The 18897-nt window shown below is 36.6% G+C and overlaps 1 protein-coding gene across 1 annotated transcript in view; it reads left to right on the forward strand.

Moving 5' to 3' along the window:
• The first annotated feature begins 4121 nt into the window (after positions 1-4121).
• Positions 4122-18897, forward strand: part of KDSR (3-ketodihydrosphingosine reductase) — a 38739-nt gene continuing 23963 nt past the window's right edge. Inside the window, exons 1-2 of the mRNA XM_058177714.1 lie at positions 4122-4404; positions 16686-16775. Of these exons, the coding sequence (XP_058033697.1) occupies positions 4276-4404; positions 16686-16775 (219 nt within the window). The 5' untranslated portion in view covers positions 4122-4275. The remainder of the gene's footprint in view (positions 4405-16685; positions 16776-18897) is intronic.

Genomic DNA, 18897 nt, shown 5'->3' on the forward strand with positions numbered 1-18897 from the left:
TACCCTGTTTTATTTTTGGGCTATTTTGTTTTTTATAATCTACAGAGAATATGATAACCAATGGCACTGCTGATACCCATTTTGAAACAGTGCAAAGTAATAGTTCTAGGCACTGGTGTCAGTAATATAAGCTCCTTGGAGGTTAGTTTTTTGTTTTATGACACTGCATGAATCACATAGTCGTCACGCAGGGGTGAAATCCACTTATTTCCCTACCAGTTTGGAAGTGCGCGCACACATACGTCACATGCACACTTGGACCCTCTGCGCATGCGCAAACCCCTCTACGCATGCGCAGAGGATAAAAAACAGGTTACTTCCTGGTTAAAACCAGGAGGTAAAGACAACCAGGCAGGTGGGCAGAGCCTTGCGTTGTCGCCGCTACCGGTTCTCTGAACCACCCGCTGCCATCACTACCGGTTCAGCCGAACCGGTCTGAACTGATAGCATTTCACCCCTGTCATCACATACAGCAGAAGCTGAGTCCTAAAGGGAACCAGGCAGCAAAAAGCTTGGAAACCTTTTGAAAGGCTTTTTGATGACTGATTGACTGCATTTAGAATTCAGCTGCTGCTTGGTGGGACCATTTGCTGCACATTTGTGCTTTGGGGCTGTTGAACTTTTTCTTCAGATGCTACACACACACACTGCAGAATGATTTTCTTTGCTCGCCTGCTTGCCTCCTTTCCTCTACTTTTCAGCCTAGGCCAAGGTAAGTAACTTTTGTCACCCAAACTTTTGATTTAAATTTAGCAAATGAGATTTTTCAAAGGGATCATGATTGGCGGGCAAAGGCAAAGCGTTCAGTTTCAGCATCTAATTGGCGGGTGGGGGAAACAAAGATCAAAAAATCTGTGACACCCACCCAGCATTTTTTTTGTTCCTTTGTTTGTTTACTAAGCAAAGGCAGGTTTTTTAGGAAGGTGGATTTGAAACTGTCACCAGGCAGCTGGCTTTTCAAAGTCTAGCAAGAGTCAGAAGTTTGCATGTAATTTTGGAGCATCTATCATAACTTCAGATGGTCGTTAGGTGACCTGTCGTATCTCGAGGACCACCTGTATTTGATTAGACTTTATATTTAGCTTAAAACTGCCAGTGGCTGATGATTCCTGTGATGGTGATGGTTTTCATTTTTTACTAAATAATACAATTAAAAAGATAAAAACTAATACAAATTAAAGAAAAAGAAAGAAAAATAGAAAAGAAAAATAAGAAGATAATAAAGAAAAGAAATATATAAAGAAATTACTTCTCCCTTCATCCCACCTAATACAAACAACTTTAGTAACTTTTTTTAACTTAACTTTTAACTTAACTTCTTTTAAAATACAATAATAATTTCTTTTAAAATACAGTAATAATTTCTTTCTATATCCCATCTCTTATCTATAAACATATCCTTAAAGCCTCACCTACAACTTGATTTCTTTTAATTTTTTCTTTTTCCATTCATTCTCAATAATTTCTTAACAGCTTTAACAATTCTCTTTTGCAAATCCAATACAGGAAAGTTGTCTAGGTTACTCTTTCAGTCTACTAATTTAATTTAATCCCTTTAATTACTAAGATTTTAACCAGTTTCATTTGAATGTCCAGTGTAGCATCTTAATTCCATATTATTCTTGCAGTTTGTCATTTTTAAAACCACTTTTAGATTTTCTCAGTACAGGTCAGCGGTGAAATGCTACCGATTTGCATTGGTTCAGGCGAACCAATAGTAATTGGTTCAGGTGAACTGGTAGTAAAAAAAAGCTACCGGTTTGTCCAAACCAGTATTTCTGATGATCAACTGTGTTGCACAACACAGCTGTCCCCCCCACTCGCAGTTCTACTTACCTTCTTAAGCCTCCTCCTTCCGTGTGCAGCGTGCATTTGGTATGCACCATGCATGTGCGGACAGCGAACCAGTGGCAAACCACAGAGGATTTCATCACTGGTACAGGTAGTCCTCAAATTACGATCACAATTTAGCCCAAAATTTATCTTGCTAAGTGAAATATTTGTTAAATGAATTTTGCCCCATTTTACAACTACTGCTGCAGTTCTTAAGTGAATCATTGCATTTGTTAAAGTAGTGACATTGTTGTTAAGTGAATCTGGCTTCCCCATTGACTTTGCTTGTCAGAAGATCTCAAAAAAGGATCACGTGATCCCAGGACACTGCAATTATCATAAATATGAACCAGTTGCCAAGCATCTGAATTTTGATCATGTGACCATGAGGATGCCACAACAGTCGAGGGACTTTGTCAAATTGTAACTTTGAACAGTTACTAAATGAACTGGTATAAGTTGAGGACTACCTGTATTATCTGGTAAAACTTGTTCCTCTTCCATAACATCTTTTACAGATAGCCCTCAACTTACGACTGTTCACTTAATGATATATCAAATTAAGGGCATTCAAAGATGTCAAAATTGTAAACCACCCAGAAATGACCCAAAGGTGCTTTTTCCAAAAGGCTACTGGACCTTCTGGTTGCCTCCTGAAGAAGCACCTTTGGGACAATCATAATCTGGGTGACTGAGAATCTCCATAGACACCCAGAGATGGGATGGGTAGCATATAGATTGGATTTAAATTCAATCAGTAAACAACATCTTGCATTCTATTTTTTAAAAAATAGAAGGGGCATTATCCAATTCATACTTTCCATTTGTTGTACATTTTGAGAATTGTGTTTTCTTACTTGAACAGGTCATTTCTAAATTAGATCTCCTGCTCTGTAAAGACTGCATTTGTCTTCAAGATGGAATGAAAACTGCAAGGTGTGTCAAGACCCAGCACAATATGTCTTATTACTTAACGGTAAATTGTTTTTCAGGAAGGTCCAAAAATCATACATCAAATAAGAATGAAGCGTTTGGTTATCCAACCTTTGGCTTGCCTGGGCCACATTGAGTGCAAAGGAATTGTCTTCATCTACATATAAAATACATAATATAGTCAATGTATATAAATTACATCGTTTTAAGTTTTATGAACTTGTGGGGTCACATTATTAGCTATCCAGGGCTCTAAGGTGCCCTGTGTGGTTTTGACACGCCAAAACATGACAACCCACAGTAATATAATTTATATAATAGCAGAGGAGCACGACTTTGGTATGCTATACTTTCAGGTGACAAGTTCCAGATTATGTTTTTAGATAGATATCAGCACCCATCCTATCTGAATAAATCACTCATGTCAGTTACTCCAAGCTAAATATGAAGTAATATGAATACCTTAAAAAGCAATGAAATGGAGCATGTAATGTTGCAATAAAAGACTTTATCTGCAATATATATCACGTGATCCCATTTTTATTTGTCTAGATGTCTTGTGGAACTGAATGGGATGTTCTAATTCTCCTTCGGTGCTGTTCTTCAAATGTTTGTGGAAGCCTATAGAGATTCTCAGTCAACCAGATCATGGTTGTCCCAAAGGTGATTTTTTTCTTCTTCCAGTAGACAACTGGACTTACTTTCTTTTTTTTCTTTGAAGAGGTTTGGCTTCTCATCCAAGAAGCTTCTTCAGCTCTGACCAGCTGTCTGCAAGAAATAATAAATCCTTCCATTCCCCACCATCCAGTCAGAACTGAAGAAGCTTCTTGGATCAGAAGCGAAGCGTCTTCAAATAAATTCCAGTTGTCTCCTGGGGGAAAAAAAAAAAAAGCACCTTTGGGAAAATATTTTGAGGTAACGATCCTAAGAGCATATCTGAATTTGGGAATCGGTCCCGTTCTGGAGGAATGATTTTCGTAGGCATAGAAAGGACGAGGGGCCGCTTCGTCGCCCTGTTTGCAATGCGAACGATCAGCTGCGCCACGATCGCCAGGTTTCCTCCAGCCGCTTCTCTTCTCCTCTTCCTCTTCCTCCTCCTCCAGCGGCGCCGGCGGGAATGGGAACCAAGCAGACAAAACAATAAGCAGGCGAGCCCTCCGCTGCCGCCGTCTTCTCCCCTCCCACCCGCGCGCGCCAACCCTTCACAACTCCGCTCTCCTTCAAGTTCGGAGAGGCCGGCCAATCGTCGTGCGGATAGGTCATCGCGCTCCGTTCCTATTCCCACCCCGCCCGCCACACAGGCAGCCAATCGGGTCTTCCTTTCGGTCTCCTTCCCAATGAGAGAGCAGCTCTAGTTTTCTTCCCTCCCCGTCGCCCTGGGGTTCGTTTCCTTGAAAAAGAAGCCTTGGTTGGCTGAACCCGGTCAGTTAGTAGACCAGGACCTGCGAGCCACGGCGGTGGGGAAGAGGAAAGTGCTTCAGTCGAGCCTGTGGCGTTCGGGGCTCAGAGATGCCGGGCGCGGTTCTGCTGGCGGCGGCCACGGGGGTGGTTCTCGTTGTGGCCTTTCTGCTGCTGCTCTACCTAGTGTGGCCGATCAACCATCCCAAACGGCTGTCGTTATCCGGAGCTCACGTTGTGGTGAGAATCCAGCCGCTTGATGATTGCAGAGTTGGGGACTTGGGGAGGGGAAAAGGGAGGCTGGGAAGAAAAGATGACATTTCGCGGTCCTGCTGGCAGATGCTTTTAAACCTCTGGTTCCTTTTCCCGCTTCTCTTCCCCCACCCTTCCCAGCCTGCGTTGCCGTATTAGATGCCTGCTTGTTCTGTGTGTTTTTAACTCTGTCCACAATCCTATGGGGGTGAGTATCGGTTTCAAGATGCAGCCTTCCAAAAATGGTTTCTGGAATGGTTTGGGTTTACTTGTTAAAAGTCGAAAAGGGTGTGAAGGACCTCTGGTATTTTTAGCCGAAAGCTAAAAATACTATAGTACAGGTGTTCATTCTTAAAGAAAAAAAAATGTAAATAGATTAGGAAATAAACAGGATGTTGATCTGTTTTAATAGTTTTTTGCTGATTCCACTTTTATGTTCTGAAATGTTTCGCTTTGATAAGTAAATATTCAGAATTGTAAGAGCTTTATTAATTATCATTATTATTATTATTATTATTATTATTATTATTATTATTATTATTATTATTATTATTATTTCTATACCGCCCTTCTCCCGAAGGACTCAGGGCGGTTTACAGCTAGATAAAACCAACTAAATAGATACAATACAATTAAAACCAAAATTAAAAAACCTATTAAATTTGGCCCATAATTAAAATACATTAAAATTAATAATAGTAATAATTATAATAATCATATTATAATAATCATAATTATTATGTCAGTCCTGCGCGGAAGACTGATTAAGAATAATAATAATTATTATTATTATATTTTATTCATTTAACATGAAATTCAGTCAACTGATGTGTCACAAATACGATTGACTGGTACTAATGGTTGATACAGGTTGCAGCCAGCGTCCTACGTATCAACCAAGTATCTTCTTAATAAATATATGATGTTCCGAGTAGCGCAGTTTCTTGCAGTTCTGCTGGTGTTATTGCAGGAATTTCTGCTAGTGTTATTGCAGGAAGCTGCAATTTCTTGTTGTGTTTTGTAAAATTCTTGGGCAAGGTACCAAGTGCCCCGATGACAGGATGTTGATGTGTTTTGATAGTTCTTTGTTGATTCCACCTTTATGTTCTGGAATGTTTCACTTTGATAAATAAATACTCAGAATTGTAAGAGATTTATTATTATTACTATTATTATTATTAAAGAAGCTTTTTGTGAAGGAAATGCAAGCTGTAAATCCTAATCAAATCTTTCTTAGCCATATAGATTTTAATGTTGAACACTTGGTGATCTTAAATACAGTGTCACACATGCTTTCAAACAAGTCTATCTTATTTAGTCACAAGTGGTTGTTGGACTTCAGATGACTTTGTTTTATATTTGCGCTATTAAAAAAATATGCCTAAACTGCATGTATACTTTATGACTGTTTTACCATCTTAAGAGTTTAGGATTGTAGACTGGCATGTAGGAAAGTGAATTGCCTTCAAGTCAAACCTGATTCTTGGGGTGTATTTATGTTGCTGACCTGGGTAGACATTTACCATTTTTCTCTTCAGTATTTCTTTTTTATTATTGAATAAGGCCTCAGGGGATCTTATAAACAGTTTTACTGTACAATTGACTTCGTAAAGAAATAGATGCACTTCTTTGCTGACCAGAAGTTGGAAATCTCAGCATATCTGGAGGGTACCATCTTGAAGAATCTACCTCCCACACACTAATTTATTCATTTATTGAATTTTTTCCTGCCACAATCAAGGAGATTCTCCTGGGCTACAGTATGCATCCGAACAACACAAAACAAAACACATGTGGTAGTATAGGCAGTCTATGAGTTCTTAGTATATAAAGAGCTTTTCTCACAAATATATTTTTACTTTCTCCTTTTCCTAGATATGTTTATGTATATGTGGATTGGAGAAAGCAAAGATCACAGAAGTGAAATGTCTAGACTTGAGAAAACAGAATACATGCATGATAATAAGGACCTGCACAAAAACTTGTTATTCACATTTTAATCGCATGTGTAAGCTTTTTATTTACATGAATGTAGTATATTCATGTAAAGCAGAGCAGGTGTTTCTATTTCTAATAGTTTGAGAAAACGTTTTCAAAGTGCATACAAAATTGTGGTTTTTCAGACATCATGTGCATAAGCTAAACAAAAGTCAGAAGCTATAGTAATGGGTATAAATGAGGTAAATCCTTGCAAAAGAGCTCACGTTGCAATAATTTTATTCCTGTTCTCACATTCCATTCTTTATACTTATTGTATTGATTTGCCACATTTAATAGAGATTCTTTTATTGTATTTTTATAGTAAGTATCTGAAACCACTTTATATTCCACATGGTCAGACACCAGCAACACCCATTCCATTATTTCTCTAAGGAAGCATGATGGAATCAAACTGGATTTTCTTGTTTTGTATATATAAGGATTATTTTAAAACAACAGATATTTGACAGCAAACAATCCCCTAATTCCATTTGCTCAAAAGAAGTTATTTTTTAACTAAGGCAAGGAATGAACAAATGCAGTAGTAACTCATACACAAATTCTCAAATCATTACATAATGTTATACACAGATGTCCCTCAAAAGAAAAATAACATTTAAAGTTAGTCAAAATTCACAAGATTTTGGCCATTTTGTTAAAAATGTATATATTTTTAAACAATTAGGATAATATAGGGCATGTGTGAGCACAGCGCAAATCCCTTTTCTTGGTTTATTAAGAAGTTTACTATTAAATGATACCATTTGGACTGTGGATGTGCCAAGTCTTATTCTCACCATAGGAGATTAGATGATAGAATGCAGTCTTTACCTCTGTTCCTCTAGTAATATTCTCCAGGTTGTAGTTTAGCTTACTTGGTACTTAGTTTCTTTGTTTCTTTGAAATTTATAAGAAAGTCAAAGAGCAGAAAGAAATGAAAATTCTCAAGAGTTCAGTTCAGTTTATATATAAACACTGTAATCAAGTTCTCATGAAAACCAAGCATGTCTTATACCGAAACCCACTAGAGTCTTGGAGTCTTGTTCGTTTGGTTTTGCTGTGTTTTTAATTAAAAAACTTATTTGCATTTCCATGCAACTGCAACTTAATCAGCATATTAATATGCATGTACTGCAAAAATTACATGTATACATACTTTTGCATTTATCTAATGGGTATAGATTGCAGAAGAAAGCATACTGTAATGTAGAACTCAACCCCACACCAAAGAACATGTTTTAAAAAAAGATCTACTGGGCAGACAGTTGAGAACAGTCTTTATGTTTGGAATAAGACGGCCAGAATCGTCTCTGAATGCAGATGCCGCATCTTGTCTGACTCAGACAAGCCACTGAGTGAGGCTTTGCAGTAGTAATTGAATGGGATCTTAAGTAATTGATCTTTTCCCCCATTGTCCCATCCAGACTCTGCCAGTAGGAGCAGCAGTACCAGCATAAACTGAAATTATTTAGGGAAATTGAACTTAATTGCAGCAGTCAAACCCGGCAGAACATTGGAAGCAATGCTATTCATAATTTTCTTGTTTAGTCTCAAGGACTGAACAAAATCAAGGAATCATACAAAATATTACGGTCAAGACCAATGTAAAAATCAAAGAATTGTTTCAAATTTTAGAAGAAAACTTAGTGAATGCAAGTGACAATGATGTACAGTATGATCAAGACTTAGCTGATCACATAAATTGTCAGATGATAAGGTATAAATACTAAGAATACCAAGAAATCAGATTGGCATTGAGCGTTGGTCTGAGTATGAAGGTCTTTAAACACATAAATCCATTATATTAATCTTAGATATTATTACAAAATGTTTATAGAATTTTTTTCAAAGGGATTTCATTCTGACATAGAGGTAGTCCTCGATTTATGACCATAATTGAGCCCAAACTTTCCATTGCTAAGCAAGGCAGTTATTAAGTAATTCATGTGCCCTTTTACTACCCTTTTTTCCACCGTTGTGAATCATTGTAGTTCTTAAATAAATCACGTGGTCATTAAGCGAATCCGGCTTCCCCCATTGACTTTGCTTGTCAGAAGCTGGCTGAGAAAGTTGCAAGTGGAGGTCACATCACATCATTCTGGAGCTCTGCAACCTTACATACGGTCAAACACCCAAATTTTGATCACCTGACTGGGGTCATTGTAATGGTCATAAGTGTGAGAAGCAGCATATGTCACTTTTTTCAGTACTGTTGTAACTTAGAACAGTCGCTAAATGAACATTTGTAAGTTGAGGACGACTTGTGCAACATCAGCTCTCCCAAACTATTGTGTTAATATGCATCCAGACTATGCAACGTGGTATTCATTTGTTTCTTTGTGTAATTGGTGGTTGTTTTTATGAAGCAAGCATGAGTCACTAGTGGTCATTGTTTTGCTGTCAGATTTGTTTTAATTTGCATTCATTCATTGTGTGTGACTAAATCTATTGAAGTTGTCCAGAGTTCAATCAGATTGGCATTGAGCGTTGGTCTGAGTATGAAGGTCTTTAAACACATAAATCCATTATATTAATCTTAGATATTATTACAAAATGTTTATAGAATTTTTTTCAAAGGGATTTCATTCTGACATAGAGGTAGTCCTCGATTTATGACCATAATTGAGCCCAAACTTTCCATTGCTAAGCAAGGCAGTTATTAAGTAATTCATGTGCCCTTTTACTACCCTTTTTTCCACCGTTGTGAATCATTGTAGTTCTTAAATAAATCACGTGGTCATTAAGCGAATCCGGCTTCCCCCATTGACTTTGCTTGTCAGAAGCTGGCTGAGAAAGTTGCAAGTGGAGGTCACATCACATCATTCTGGAGCTCTGCAACCTTACATACGGTCAAACACCCAAATTTTGATCACCTGACTGGGGTCATTGTAATGGTCATAAGTGTGAGAAGCAGCATATGTCACTTTTTTCAGTACTGTTGTAACTTAGAACAGTCGCTAAATGAACATTTGTAAGTTGAGGACGACTTGTGCAACATCAGCTCTCCCAAACTATTGTGTTAATATGCATCCAGACTATGCAACGTGGTATTCATTTGTTTCTTTGTGTAATTGGTGGTTGTTTTTATGAAGCAAGCATGAGTCACTAGTGGTCATTGTTTTGCTGTCAGATTTGTTTTAATTTGCATTCATTCATTGTGTGTGACTAAATCTATTGAAGTTGTCCAGAGTTCAATGAGATGGGCAGCGTATAATTTTAACAAACAAACAAAATCTGTTAAATCTTTGGGATATTATTACTCTCTATAGATGGGAAAAAATGTCTGCTTGTTTGCCTTACAGCAGTTCTTGGATGCCCTTTGGGGCAAGTTTCTGTAGCCAGGATGAAAATGAAAAGTTTCTTTTTCCAACTAACGAAACAGATGCCTTTTGTTCCTTTTTTTTTAATGCAAATCTACCCTCCTGGGATTTTTTTTTATTTATTGAACTGAACTGGATTATTTAAAAGATAATTTGGAAAATGACTGTAGGCAGGAAAGAGTGAAGATAGATAATTCTCTTAATTTGGTAACTGTATACAGATGGATTCCTGGATATATCTGTATTGATGTACGAGATTCCAGTTTTCTTCTTATGTTTATTACTTAATAGAACTCTATTCAGTATAATCGATTGATACCCAAGAGAGGTTTTATTAGACCAGCACTGATGATGATACCTAGTTTGGATAATGAAATGTCTGTAAGAAAACAAGTAAGCTCAGAGAGAACCAAGGATCCCCAGAGGTTTTGTTTCTGCTTACTATTATTTTTATATATCAGTCTTTATTCAGGAGCTCAAGGCAACCTATGTAATGTTCTCTCCTTATAACAGAGTTTAGAGTTTCCTAGCACACAGGTAATTTTCAACTTATGACCGGTTGCCTAACTTGATAGTTTGATATTGAGAGTTTATATTTCTGTGGCATTATAGAAAGATGCTTTCTTGCCATGTTATAATGGTGCTTTTGTTCCTTTAATTGTAATACATGTGGCATTGTTTTTTTTAAGTTGTTCACCTTGTTTATTTTATCTTAATTTTCAGAAAATTATTCATATTTTACATCATAGTTTACAAGTACAAAAATGCAACCTTTTTCAATTTATTATATTTAGAAATAACATGGAGAAAAAATGTTCTGCTAAATGTATATTTAACATGAAACCATTATATAATTTGGAAACTATCTGCATAGATTTTTAAAAGCAAATATCAAGCAACTTTATTAATCTGTTTTACATCATTTCCATTAAAAAAATATCAGAATGAGAATTTGCGCCCTTTCGGATGCATTAAGAATTCATTTAGCCTCTATGTTTGGCCTTGTTCTTTGGCCAAAGAATAATTGTTCTTTGAAGGGAAAAAATGTAAGACAACATATTTATAATATTGCATTGAATAACTTTACATTTAGGTAGGTTTAACATTTAAAGATAAATCGCAATAAATTTCTCAGCCATGTCAGGAACTAAAAATTTCTCTGATTTTTGAATTTGCACAACAAATATTGCAGATGTGCTTTTTAGGCAGTCAAATGGTGGACCTGATAGGCATCCTATTTGCCTTTAACTTTTGTCACTTAAAGGTATTTCTTGTTGAATCTTGTATTCTAATTTCCAAATTAGTCTAAGGCTAATTATCCAATATTACAGTCTGTGGATTTTTTCCCCCCAAATAAGATATTTGTCATCATCCTATCTTTCCTCCATTCTACTTCCAAATTTCATCAGGCCTTCACCTGGGCCAAGATGGATGTACTTTATAAAATATCCCTTTACACCAGCATATATCCCTGGATGCTCTATCAAGTCCTCCGTTGCTCTGTATACAGGAAATCTTGGATGACATTTATTTATCCCATTCTGAAGAAACATCCTGGCAAAAAGTATGACGCTTATTTGTCATTTCTACTGTCTAACTGAAGGGGTGCAGTGGCTCAGTGGCTACGACGCTGAGCTTGTTGATCAAAAAGTTGGCAGCCCTAGTGCCTAGCAGAATCCCTAGTGCCGCATAACAGGGTGAGCTCCTGTTATTTGTCCCAGCTTCTGCCAACCTAGCAGTTCGAAAGCACGTAAAAAATGCAAATAGAAAAATAGGGGCCACCTTTGGTGGGAAGGTAACAGCATTCCATGTGCCTTTGGTGTTTAGTCATGCTGGCCACATGACCACAGAGACGTCTTTGGACAGTGCTGGCTCTTTGGCTTTGAAACGGAGATGAGGACCACCCCCTAGAGTCAGGAACGACTAGCAAAGGTGCAAGGTGAACCTTTACCTTTTACTGTCTGACCAGGGCTCTGATGTATTAACCCATGTTGTTTGATTTTGTGCTTCTGTTTATAAACTTGGTGATGCCAATCATAATAAACAAAATAAATTAAGAAGACAGGTTGCAGAGTTTCAGAAAATTCTGGTGGTTAAGATTTTAATGAAAAAAAAGGTAGCCTCTACAGCCTCTTTCTAGTCTCAGGAATAGCAAAATTAATAGGCAGCAGCAGTTCGAAGTAATAATATTTGAAAATGGATTATTAGAGGCACATAGTGACACTAGAATTAAAAAAAAATAACTTATGATAACTATACACATAACATTTAAATAATCAACATTTCAGAATAGTGCAATATTGTTTACAAAGTTGGGGGGGGGTTAGTCTGTATAGGTATTTTTAATTGGGTTTAGAATATAAGATTGTTTTCAAGCATACAGTATATATTTAAAAATAATCTCATAGAGAAGATGTATGTCAGCAGGAAGATAGGCATGTCACAGGAAAGAAAACATATCAATTGTTTCCTACTTTTAGAATATTTATTTATAGTTAGTAAGCTATTATATTTATTGACTTGAACCTACCTTGAACCAAGGATACTACTTTAAGAACCCATCTTTTGGTTGATAAAGTATTAGCATGTGAATTTAAAACACTGTTTCCTATTTCTTTAGAGCAATCAAGGAATACTGATTTACTTCTAAAATCAGTTTACCATATTAGGATTATGTTTCAGGAAGTTTCATCCTGAAATCTATTACATGTTAGCATTTTACTATGAGAGAAATTGTGACATTCATGAATTACATTTATTTTTTTCCTTTTGAACTTAGTGTTAGTTTTAAAAAAGATAAAGGCAAGAATTTAAACAAATATAATATTTCCTTCTAACAGCTTTCTTTCCCCACCCCCTTTTTAAAGAAGTACCCTTCTTTTTTACAGGGCCAAATATACATAGGAGTTTTGTAGGAAACGTTTTCTGAAGTGGAGGCAGATTTTCAGAGCTGTTTTCATAGTTATCTCTTCAAACTTTCTTTAAGCTCAGAACATCAAAGAGCCTAAGGAGTTATTTAGATTCGGTACTGAATGCTTATCATATTCCCCAAAACAAATATTCATCATTTGGTAATAAATATACAACATCTGTTACATCTATGTTTGATGTCAACAAACATTTCTTCCTACTTCCATCCTTTCCTTCATTCCATCGTTAATAGATAAAGCTAGATCAATATGCTAATTTTCCATTTTAAACAAGCTCCTAATAGCATCAGTTTAATTAAACCCTGAAGATGTTCAACTGGTTTAAAATGCAATTGAATTTATGTTTTAATCAATAAAATCACTACTTTAAAATCCAAATTATTTTTTTTTTAAATTAAAAGTATATGTAATTCTGATTTTTTAAAAATATGGTAGTTTCCTGTTGCAGGAAAACAAGCATTCTGATATCTCAAAGAGACATTGTATGTTATGGATTATAGTCAATTTCATCAAATGCATTAGCTGTTATCTTTGGCAAAGAGAATATATATAAGAAGGCTGGAGTAGGAAGAAAAATAAGAAGGATAAAACAAAATCCAGAAGTTGCACACAGTTATAATTTTCCATTTTGACTGTTTTGTAGATCAGCTATTGGGTATGTCAAACTGGTGACATGGATAACATACAACTATAATGACAATGTACTGGCTCTTAAAAATATAATTGAAGCCATGAATTAAAGAAAAGTTAAAAATTATATTACATGATACACCCCCAAAAGATGTATAAATGTTGAAAAGAATTTATGAATATGAGAAAGACGTCACAAAAAATAAAAATAAAGAGTGATAAGCTGTTAGACAAGAACAGTGATTTTGAGATTAATCTATCAAATTGCTTTGCTCTATTGTAAGATTTGGAAGATATGAACATTACGGATCAAAATGAACAAATAGTCAAAAACATCCTTGAATCTCCTACATCTCTAGCACTGCTGGAAAAATACTTTGTACAGTCAAAAATCTCTGATGAAACTATTGATTTAGTGAAAAAATGATGGACAATGAAGAATACCGGAAGTTTCACTAATAAACGAGTAAGTTGAACCATAAGAAAATGTATTCAAGAAGAAACATGTCAGCAAAAGATGAAATACAAATCCATTTTAAATATTTAAATAAAAATATTTAAATCACTTAAGATTTGCACATAATGTTCTCCTATCACAAGATCGAGAAGAGCTACAAAGGCACATACAAGAGCTGCACAAAGCAGGAGAAATGAAAAAGAGTCAGGTTATGTTTAATAAATTCACCAAAGAAAGAAAAAAATATATCTGGAGGAGAACTAGACACAGTAGACCGCTACATATACCTTGGCCAATGGATCTCAATGGTAGGTGATACAATTAAGGATATTGAATGATGTGTTAAAAGTGGTTGGCAGGCATTTGGAAAGCTAAGCATAATTTTCAAGAACAACCTCCCCCTATGCCTGAAGAGAAAAGTGTTCGTTCAGTGTGTGCTACCTGTTCTAACATATGCTAGTGGAACATGGACACTAACCTCACAATAGATACAAAAGCTATGAATGGTGCGAAGAGCCATGAAAAGATACTGTGCTTGGCATTACAAGTCAAGATAGAAAGACCTGCACAGGGAATAGAGAACAAAGTATACAATATCATAAAGAGAGTAAAAGAACTGACATGGAAATAGGCTGGCCACATAGCAAGAAGAACTAATGGCAGGTGGATCAAGGCAGTCATAGAATAAAAAGCATCCATGAAAAAAGCCTAAAACAAGATGGATCTATGACATCAGCAAGTATTATGGGCCCAACTGAAAAAAGAAAGCTCATGACTGTATTGGTTGGAAACATGTGGAAGAGGCCTTCATCCTCCTGCAGTGGATAAATAGTGGCAAAAGTGATGATGATAATGATACCCAAATACTCATCCTTCAGAATAACATCCCGTATGTTCGATAAAATGAGTTTTGAATATGTATGACCGGTATGAATTTGCCAAATGAAGATGTATAGATAACACATTAACAGATCTTAGATATATTTGTATATGCGTTTATCCACAAAAAAGTTTGCTCCCATTCAAGGATGCAGCATGGATTGAGTGAAGAATTTTAATGTCTGCCTTAAAAGGCATGCTACTGAAAGCTGTAAAGCATTTTTGGTATTGAACAAGAATTTAAAACATGCAGGTTTTTGTATTGAATTCCATCAAGTGTTGAACTCCATTTCCAGCAATCCAGTTAGCATGGATAATAAAGGATAATAGGAGTTGCAATTTAGCAGCATTTAAAGAACAATAAATGAAAATTGATGTATCGTTGGTGTCAGAGAAATTTTTAAAAATATATAAGATTCCATGAGTTAATGCTGTAAATGTGAAAAACACGAAGGGACATTTTACCAGGCATGGTAAATTTGTAAAAAAGCTACGAAATTTTGGATACAAAATATAAATACATATAACAATATAAAGAATTTTAAAAGTCGATATTGTAACAAAAAACAAACCCAGAATTTTTTCCTTAGCACATATGGATATTAAATTGGAAAAGACCGATGGAAGGTTAATTTTATGTATGATAACAGCAGCAAGATTACTGAATGCAGAAAGCTGGAAGGAAATTTCTACAATGAAGAAATGGATCGTAAAAATGTCAGAATTAGTGAAAATGGCAAAACTGACATAATTTATCAGGGAGAAAATAAGTTTTTTTTTTTTAAAGACTAAAAAACTTCAGTGGACTTTTTGCTAAATGAAGAAAATGTGAAATGATGTTTTATGAATTTAATGATAGAAACGTGTGAAATACAGGTTTGCAAGCATTTGTTTAGTGACCAAAATTACAAGGGCATTGAAAAAGTGATTGAGGGCTGTTTTTCCCATTTACCACCGTTGCAGCACCCTCATGTTTATGTGATCAGAATTTGTAGGCTTAGAAACTGGTTCATTCTTGATGGTTATAGTGTCCTGGATTATGTGATCACCTTTGCTACTTTCTGACAAGCAAAGTCAATAGACAAGCCAATTCACTTAATAACCATGTTACTAACTTAACTGCAGTTATTCAATTACCTACGGCAAGAAAAGTTATAAAATGGGCAAAATTTACTTAACAACTGTCACCCTTAACAACAGAAATTTTGGGCTCAATTGTGATTGTAAATCAAGGTCTACCTGTAAGGGATTGAAGGGCTTTCTGGAAGAAGAGTTAAAAGGGAGTGGTGAGTCTCAAAAAGTTTTTTAAAAAAAGTTCTGTGGGTGTGGCTTGGTGGGCGTGGCTTGGTGGAGGGCAGGGAAAGGATACTGCAAAATCCCCATTTCCTCCCAATCAGCTCACTTGGGAGCAGAGAATAGATGGGGGCAGGGCCAGTCAGAGTTTTTACTACCAGTTCTCCGAACTACTCAAAATTTCCGCTATTGGGTCTCCAGAACTGGTTAGAACCTGCTGAAACCACCTCTGGGGAGAGGAGATCATAGGTTTGTTTATATGTGTTGAAGAGAAGGTTGAAAGTCATACTTTATAACTTTCCTTTTATATTATCTTGCACTTTTTTAACTTCTGAATTTTTATTTAGATTTCCTTTTTTACTTGATATAAAATCCTCAATAAATACACATTTTAAAGAAGAGAGAACCTTAGATTCCTAATTTGTGGTCACATAACTTTATGTCAGTCTGCCTAGCTATCTGTAATTTGTCTTGAGTACAGTTATCATATTATGAACAGAACAGTAGATTAGGATGTAGATAGATTAGTAGTAGTTTAGGATGCACAACTCTATTAAATAATTAAATTTAAAATGAACTTGATTGTTCACGGAGGCAACCTGCAACCATTTATATTATTGTTTACCATCTTCATAGTATTAGCCATGGATCAAAAATGTCCCATTGTATATGGAAGGAAAATGCTGGTCCATGCAAATGTGTTGAATTCTTATTTTTAAGAGCTGTACAATGACAGATTCTCACCTTCATGACTTTAATCCATATCTCCTTTACTTAAAGGTAACTGGTGGTTCCAGTGGCATTGGGAAAAGCATTGCTATTGAATGCTTCAAGCAGGGTGCTTTCGTAACACTGATTGCAAGAAACGAGGTAAATTTTTAAGTGTGTTTATTTAATACCGTATTTTTCAGATTATAAAACACACCTGTTCCCCTCTAAAAGGGGGTGAAAATTTAGGCGCATCTTATACACTGAATGTAGCCATGCCTACTCTCTGGCCCCCACCCTTTGGCCTCTGCCTCCCAGCAATTTACCTCCTTGCAGCAAGCAGCAAGAAGAAACAGCCCATTTCAGCTTCAGCACAACCTAATTAGCAAAAGTTGATTGTCCTTGGATCAGACTCCCAACTCTCAGCTGTTTCAGGCTGCAGGGATTGCCATTGCCTATTGCTTGCAGCAAGGAGGTAAATTGCTGGGAGCAGATTTTTTTTCTTGTGCTAATCAAGCTATGCTGAAAATGAAAGTAAAGCAGGCTATTTGCTGTTTGCTTCAAGAATGCAAGGTTGCTGTAGAAGCATTTCTATACTGAACAGAGTTTCTCATTCAGCGTGCTGCAAAACATGAAGTGACATTAGTCATAGACTCAAAGAAATGGTGTTCATTTCTATTGAAAAGTAACCACAGTTCTACAAGGATTGAACAATAGCATGAGCAAACAGCCTCCACAGAGATATATCAATAGAGCCAGCAGAATAAGTACATTTAGTCCAGAGGTGTCAAACTCAATTCCATTGAGGGCAGCATCAGGGTTCTGTTTGACCTTGGGGGCCCGAAAGTGGGGGGCATGGCCAGCTTGACATCACTTGTCAACATTCCGTTTTTGGCCATGACGCCCTCCTGCAGCCTTCTGACAGCAAAAAACAGAGCCGGGGGCTGTGTGCGGCCCGCCTGGGCTCCATTTTCAGCCACAACAGTCTCCTGCAGTCCTCTGCCAGTGAAAACGAAGCCCCGGAGGCTTTCTTCTTTTGCTTGAAAATGTTTTGATTCTCATCCAAAAAGCTTCCTCAGTTCTGAAAGCTTCAGTTTTGGTTTCATAACTGAAGAAGCAGCCTCCCCGAGCTCCGTTTTCGCTGGCAGAGGGCTGCAGGAGGCCATCGTGGATGAAAATGGAGCCTGGGAGGGCCACGCGCAGACCTCCTGAGCTCCATTTTCGCTGGCAGAGGCACTGCGGGCCAGTCCTTTGCTGTTTCCAGGGCAGCCCTGCTGGTCAGATCTAAGTACCCCGCAGGCCAAATGTGGCCCGCAGGCCTTATGTTTGACACTCCTGATCTAGACTCTTTAGAGTAAGCCATCAAAGTACATTGTGACCAGTTCCATGGCCATAGATGGCATCTCTCCTTGCAACACGAAACCTGGCAAAGGTTGATTGATTATTAGATTTTTATCACGCCTTCATGGTGGTGAACATGTATACTACCCCCTTCTCCTATTTTCCCTGCAACACCATGAGGTGGGTTGGGCTAAGAGAGTGACTGGCCCAAAGCTGATTTTCCTGCCTAGGATGAGACTAGCACTCTCTCTCTCCTGATTTCTAGGCCAGAACTACACAACTCCAAAACAGTTGCCATATCCTCATCTCAGTCAACACCAAGGCAGCTAATATGTTTGCAGAAATAGGCCTCAGAAACAAGCTCAGATGAAGTTGTCAGGGCAATGCTTCCTTTTGGCCAGTTCTTCAACAAAGGCTGCCTAGGACTCATATCAGCTGATCTTGCTAATATTGTCACTAGAGGCATTGTTACTTTTCATTAGCAGCTAGAAATAAAAGTGTAGGAAAAATGTGGAGCTCTCAGATCAAACCCCACATTTTTGGACAGAAGCTGTGTCCTCTTTCATTAAAGAAACAGTTATAGATGTTCCATATCTATTTATGTTGTTTTGTGGGTTTGAAAACATTATGTGGACTCTGTAGCTATTTACTGTGCATTATATATTAAAAACCTTTTTAATTTTTATTTTGGAATTTGCAACCTCCAGCTTTTTATGATTGAATCAAAGAAGCACACTAATTTAATTTAATTTAAAAAAATAATAATGGAACAGGCAACAATACAAAAGCACAATTAAATGTAACAATTTAAGAGATGAAAATGAAATATTAATTTTTAAGTTAAAAATGTTAAAATGAAATACAAAAATAATTTTGTTTGCACTGGTATGTATATGATTATTATATTACTTTTTAAAAATCTTGAACAGTATTGGCTAGAATT

Source organism: Ahaetulla prasina, chromosome 3 (assembly GCF_028640845.1).
Source record: "Ahaetulla prasina isolate Xishuangbanna chromosome 3, ASM2864084v1, whole genome shotgun sequence".
NCBI lineage: Eukaryota > Metazoa > Chordata > Lepidosauria > Squamata > Colubridae > Ahaetulla > Ahaetulla prasina.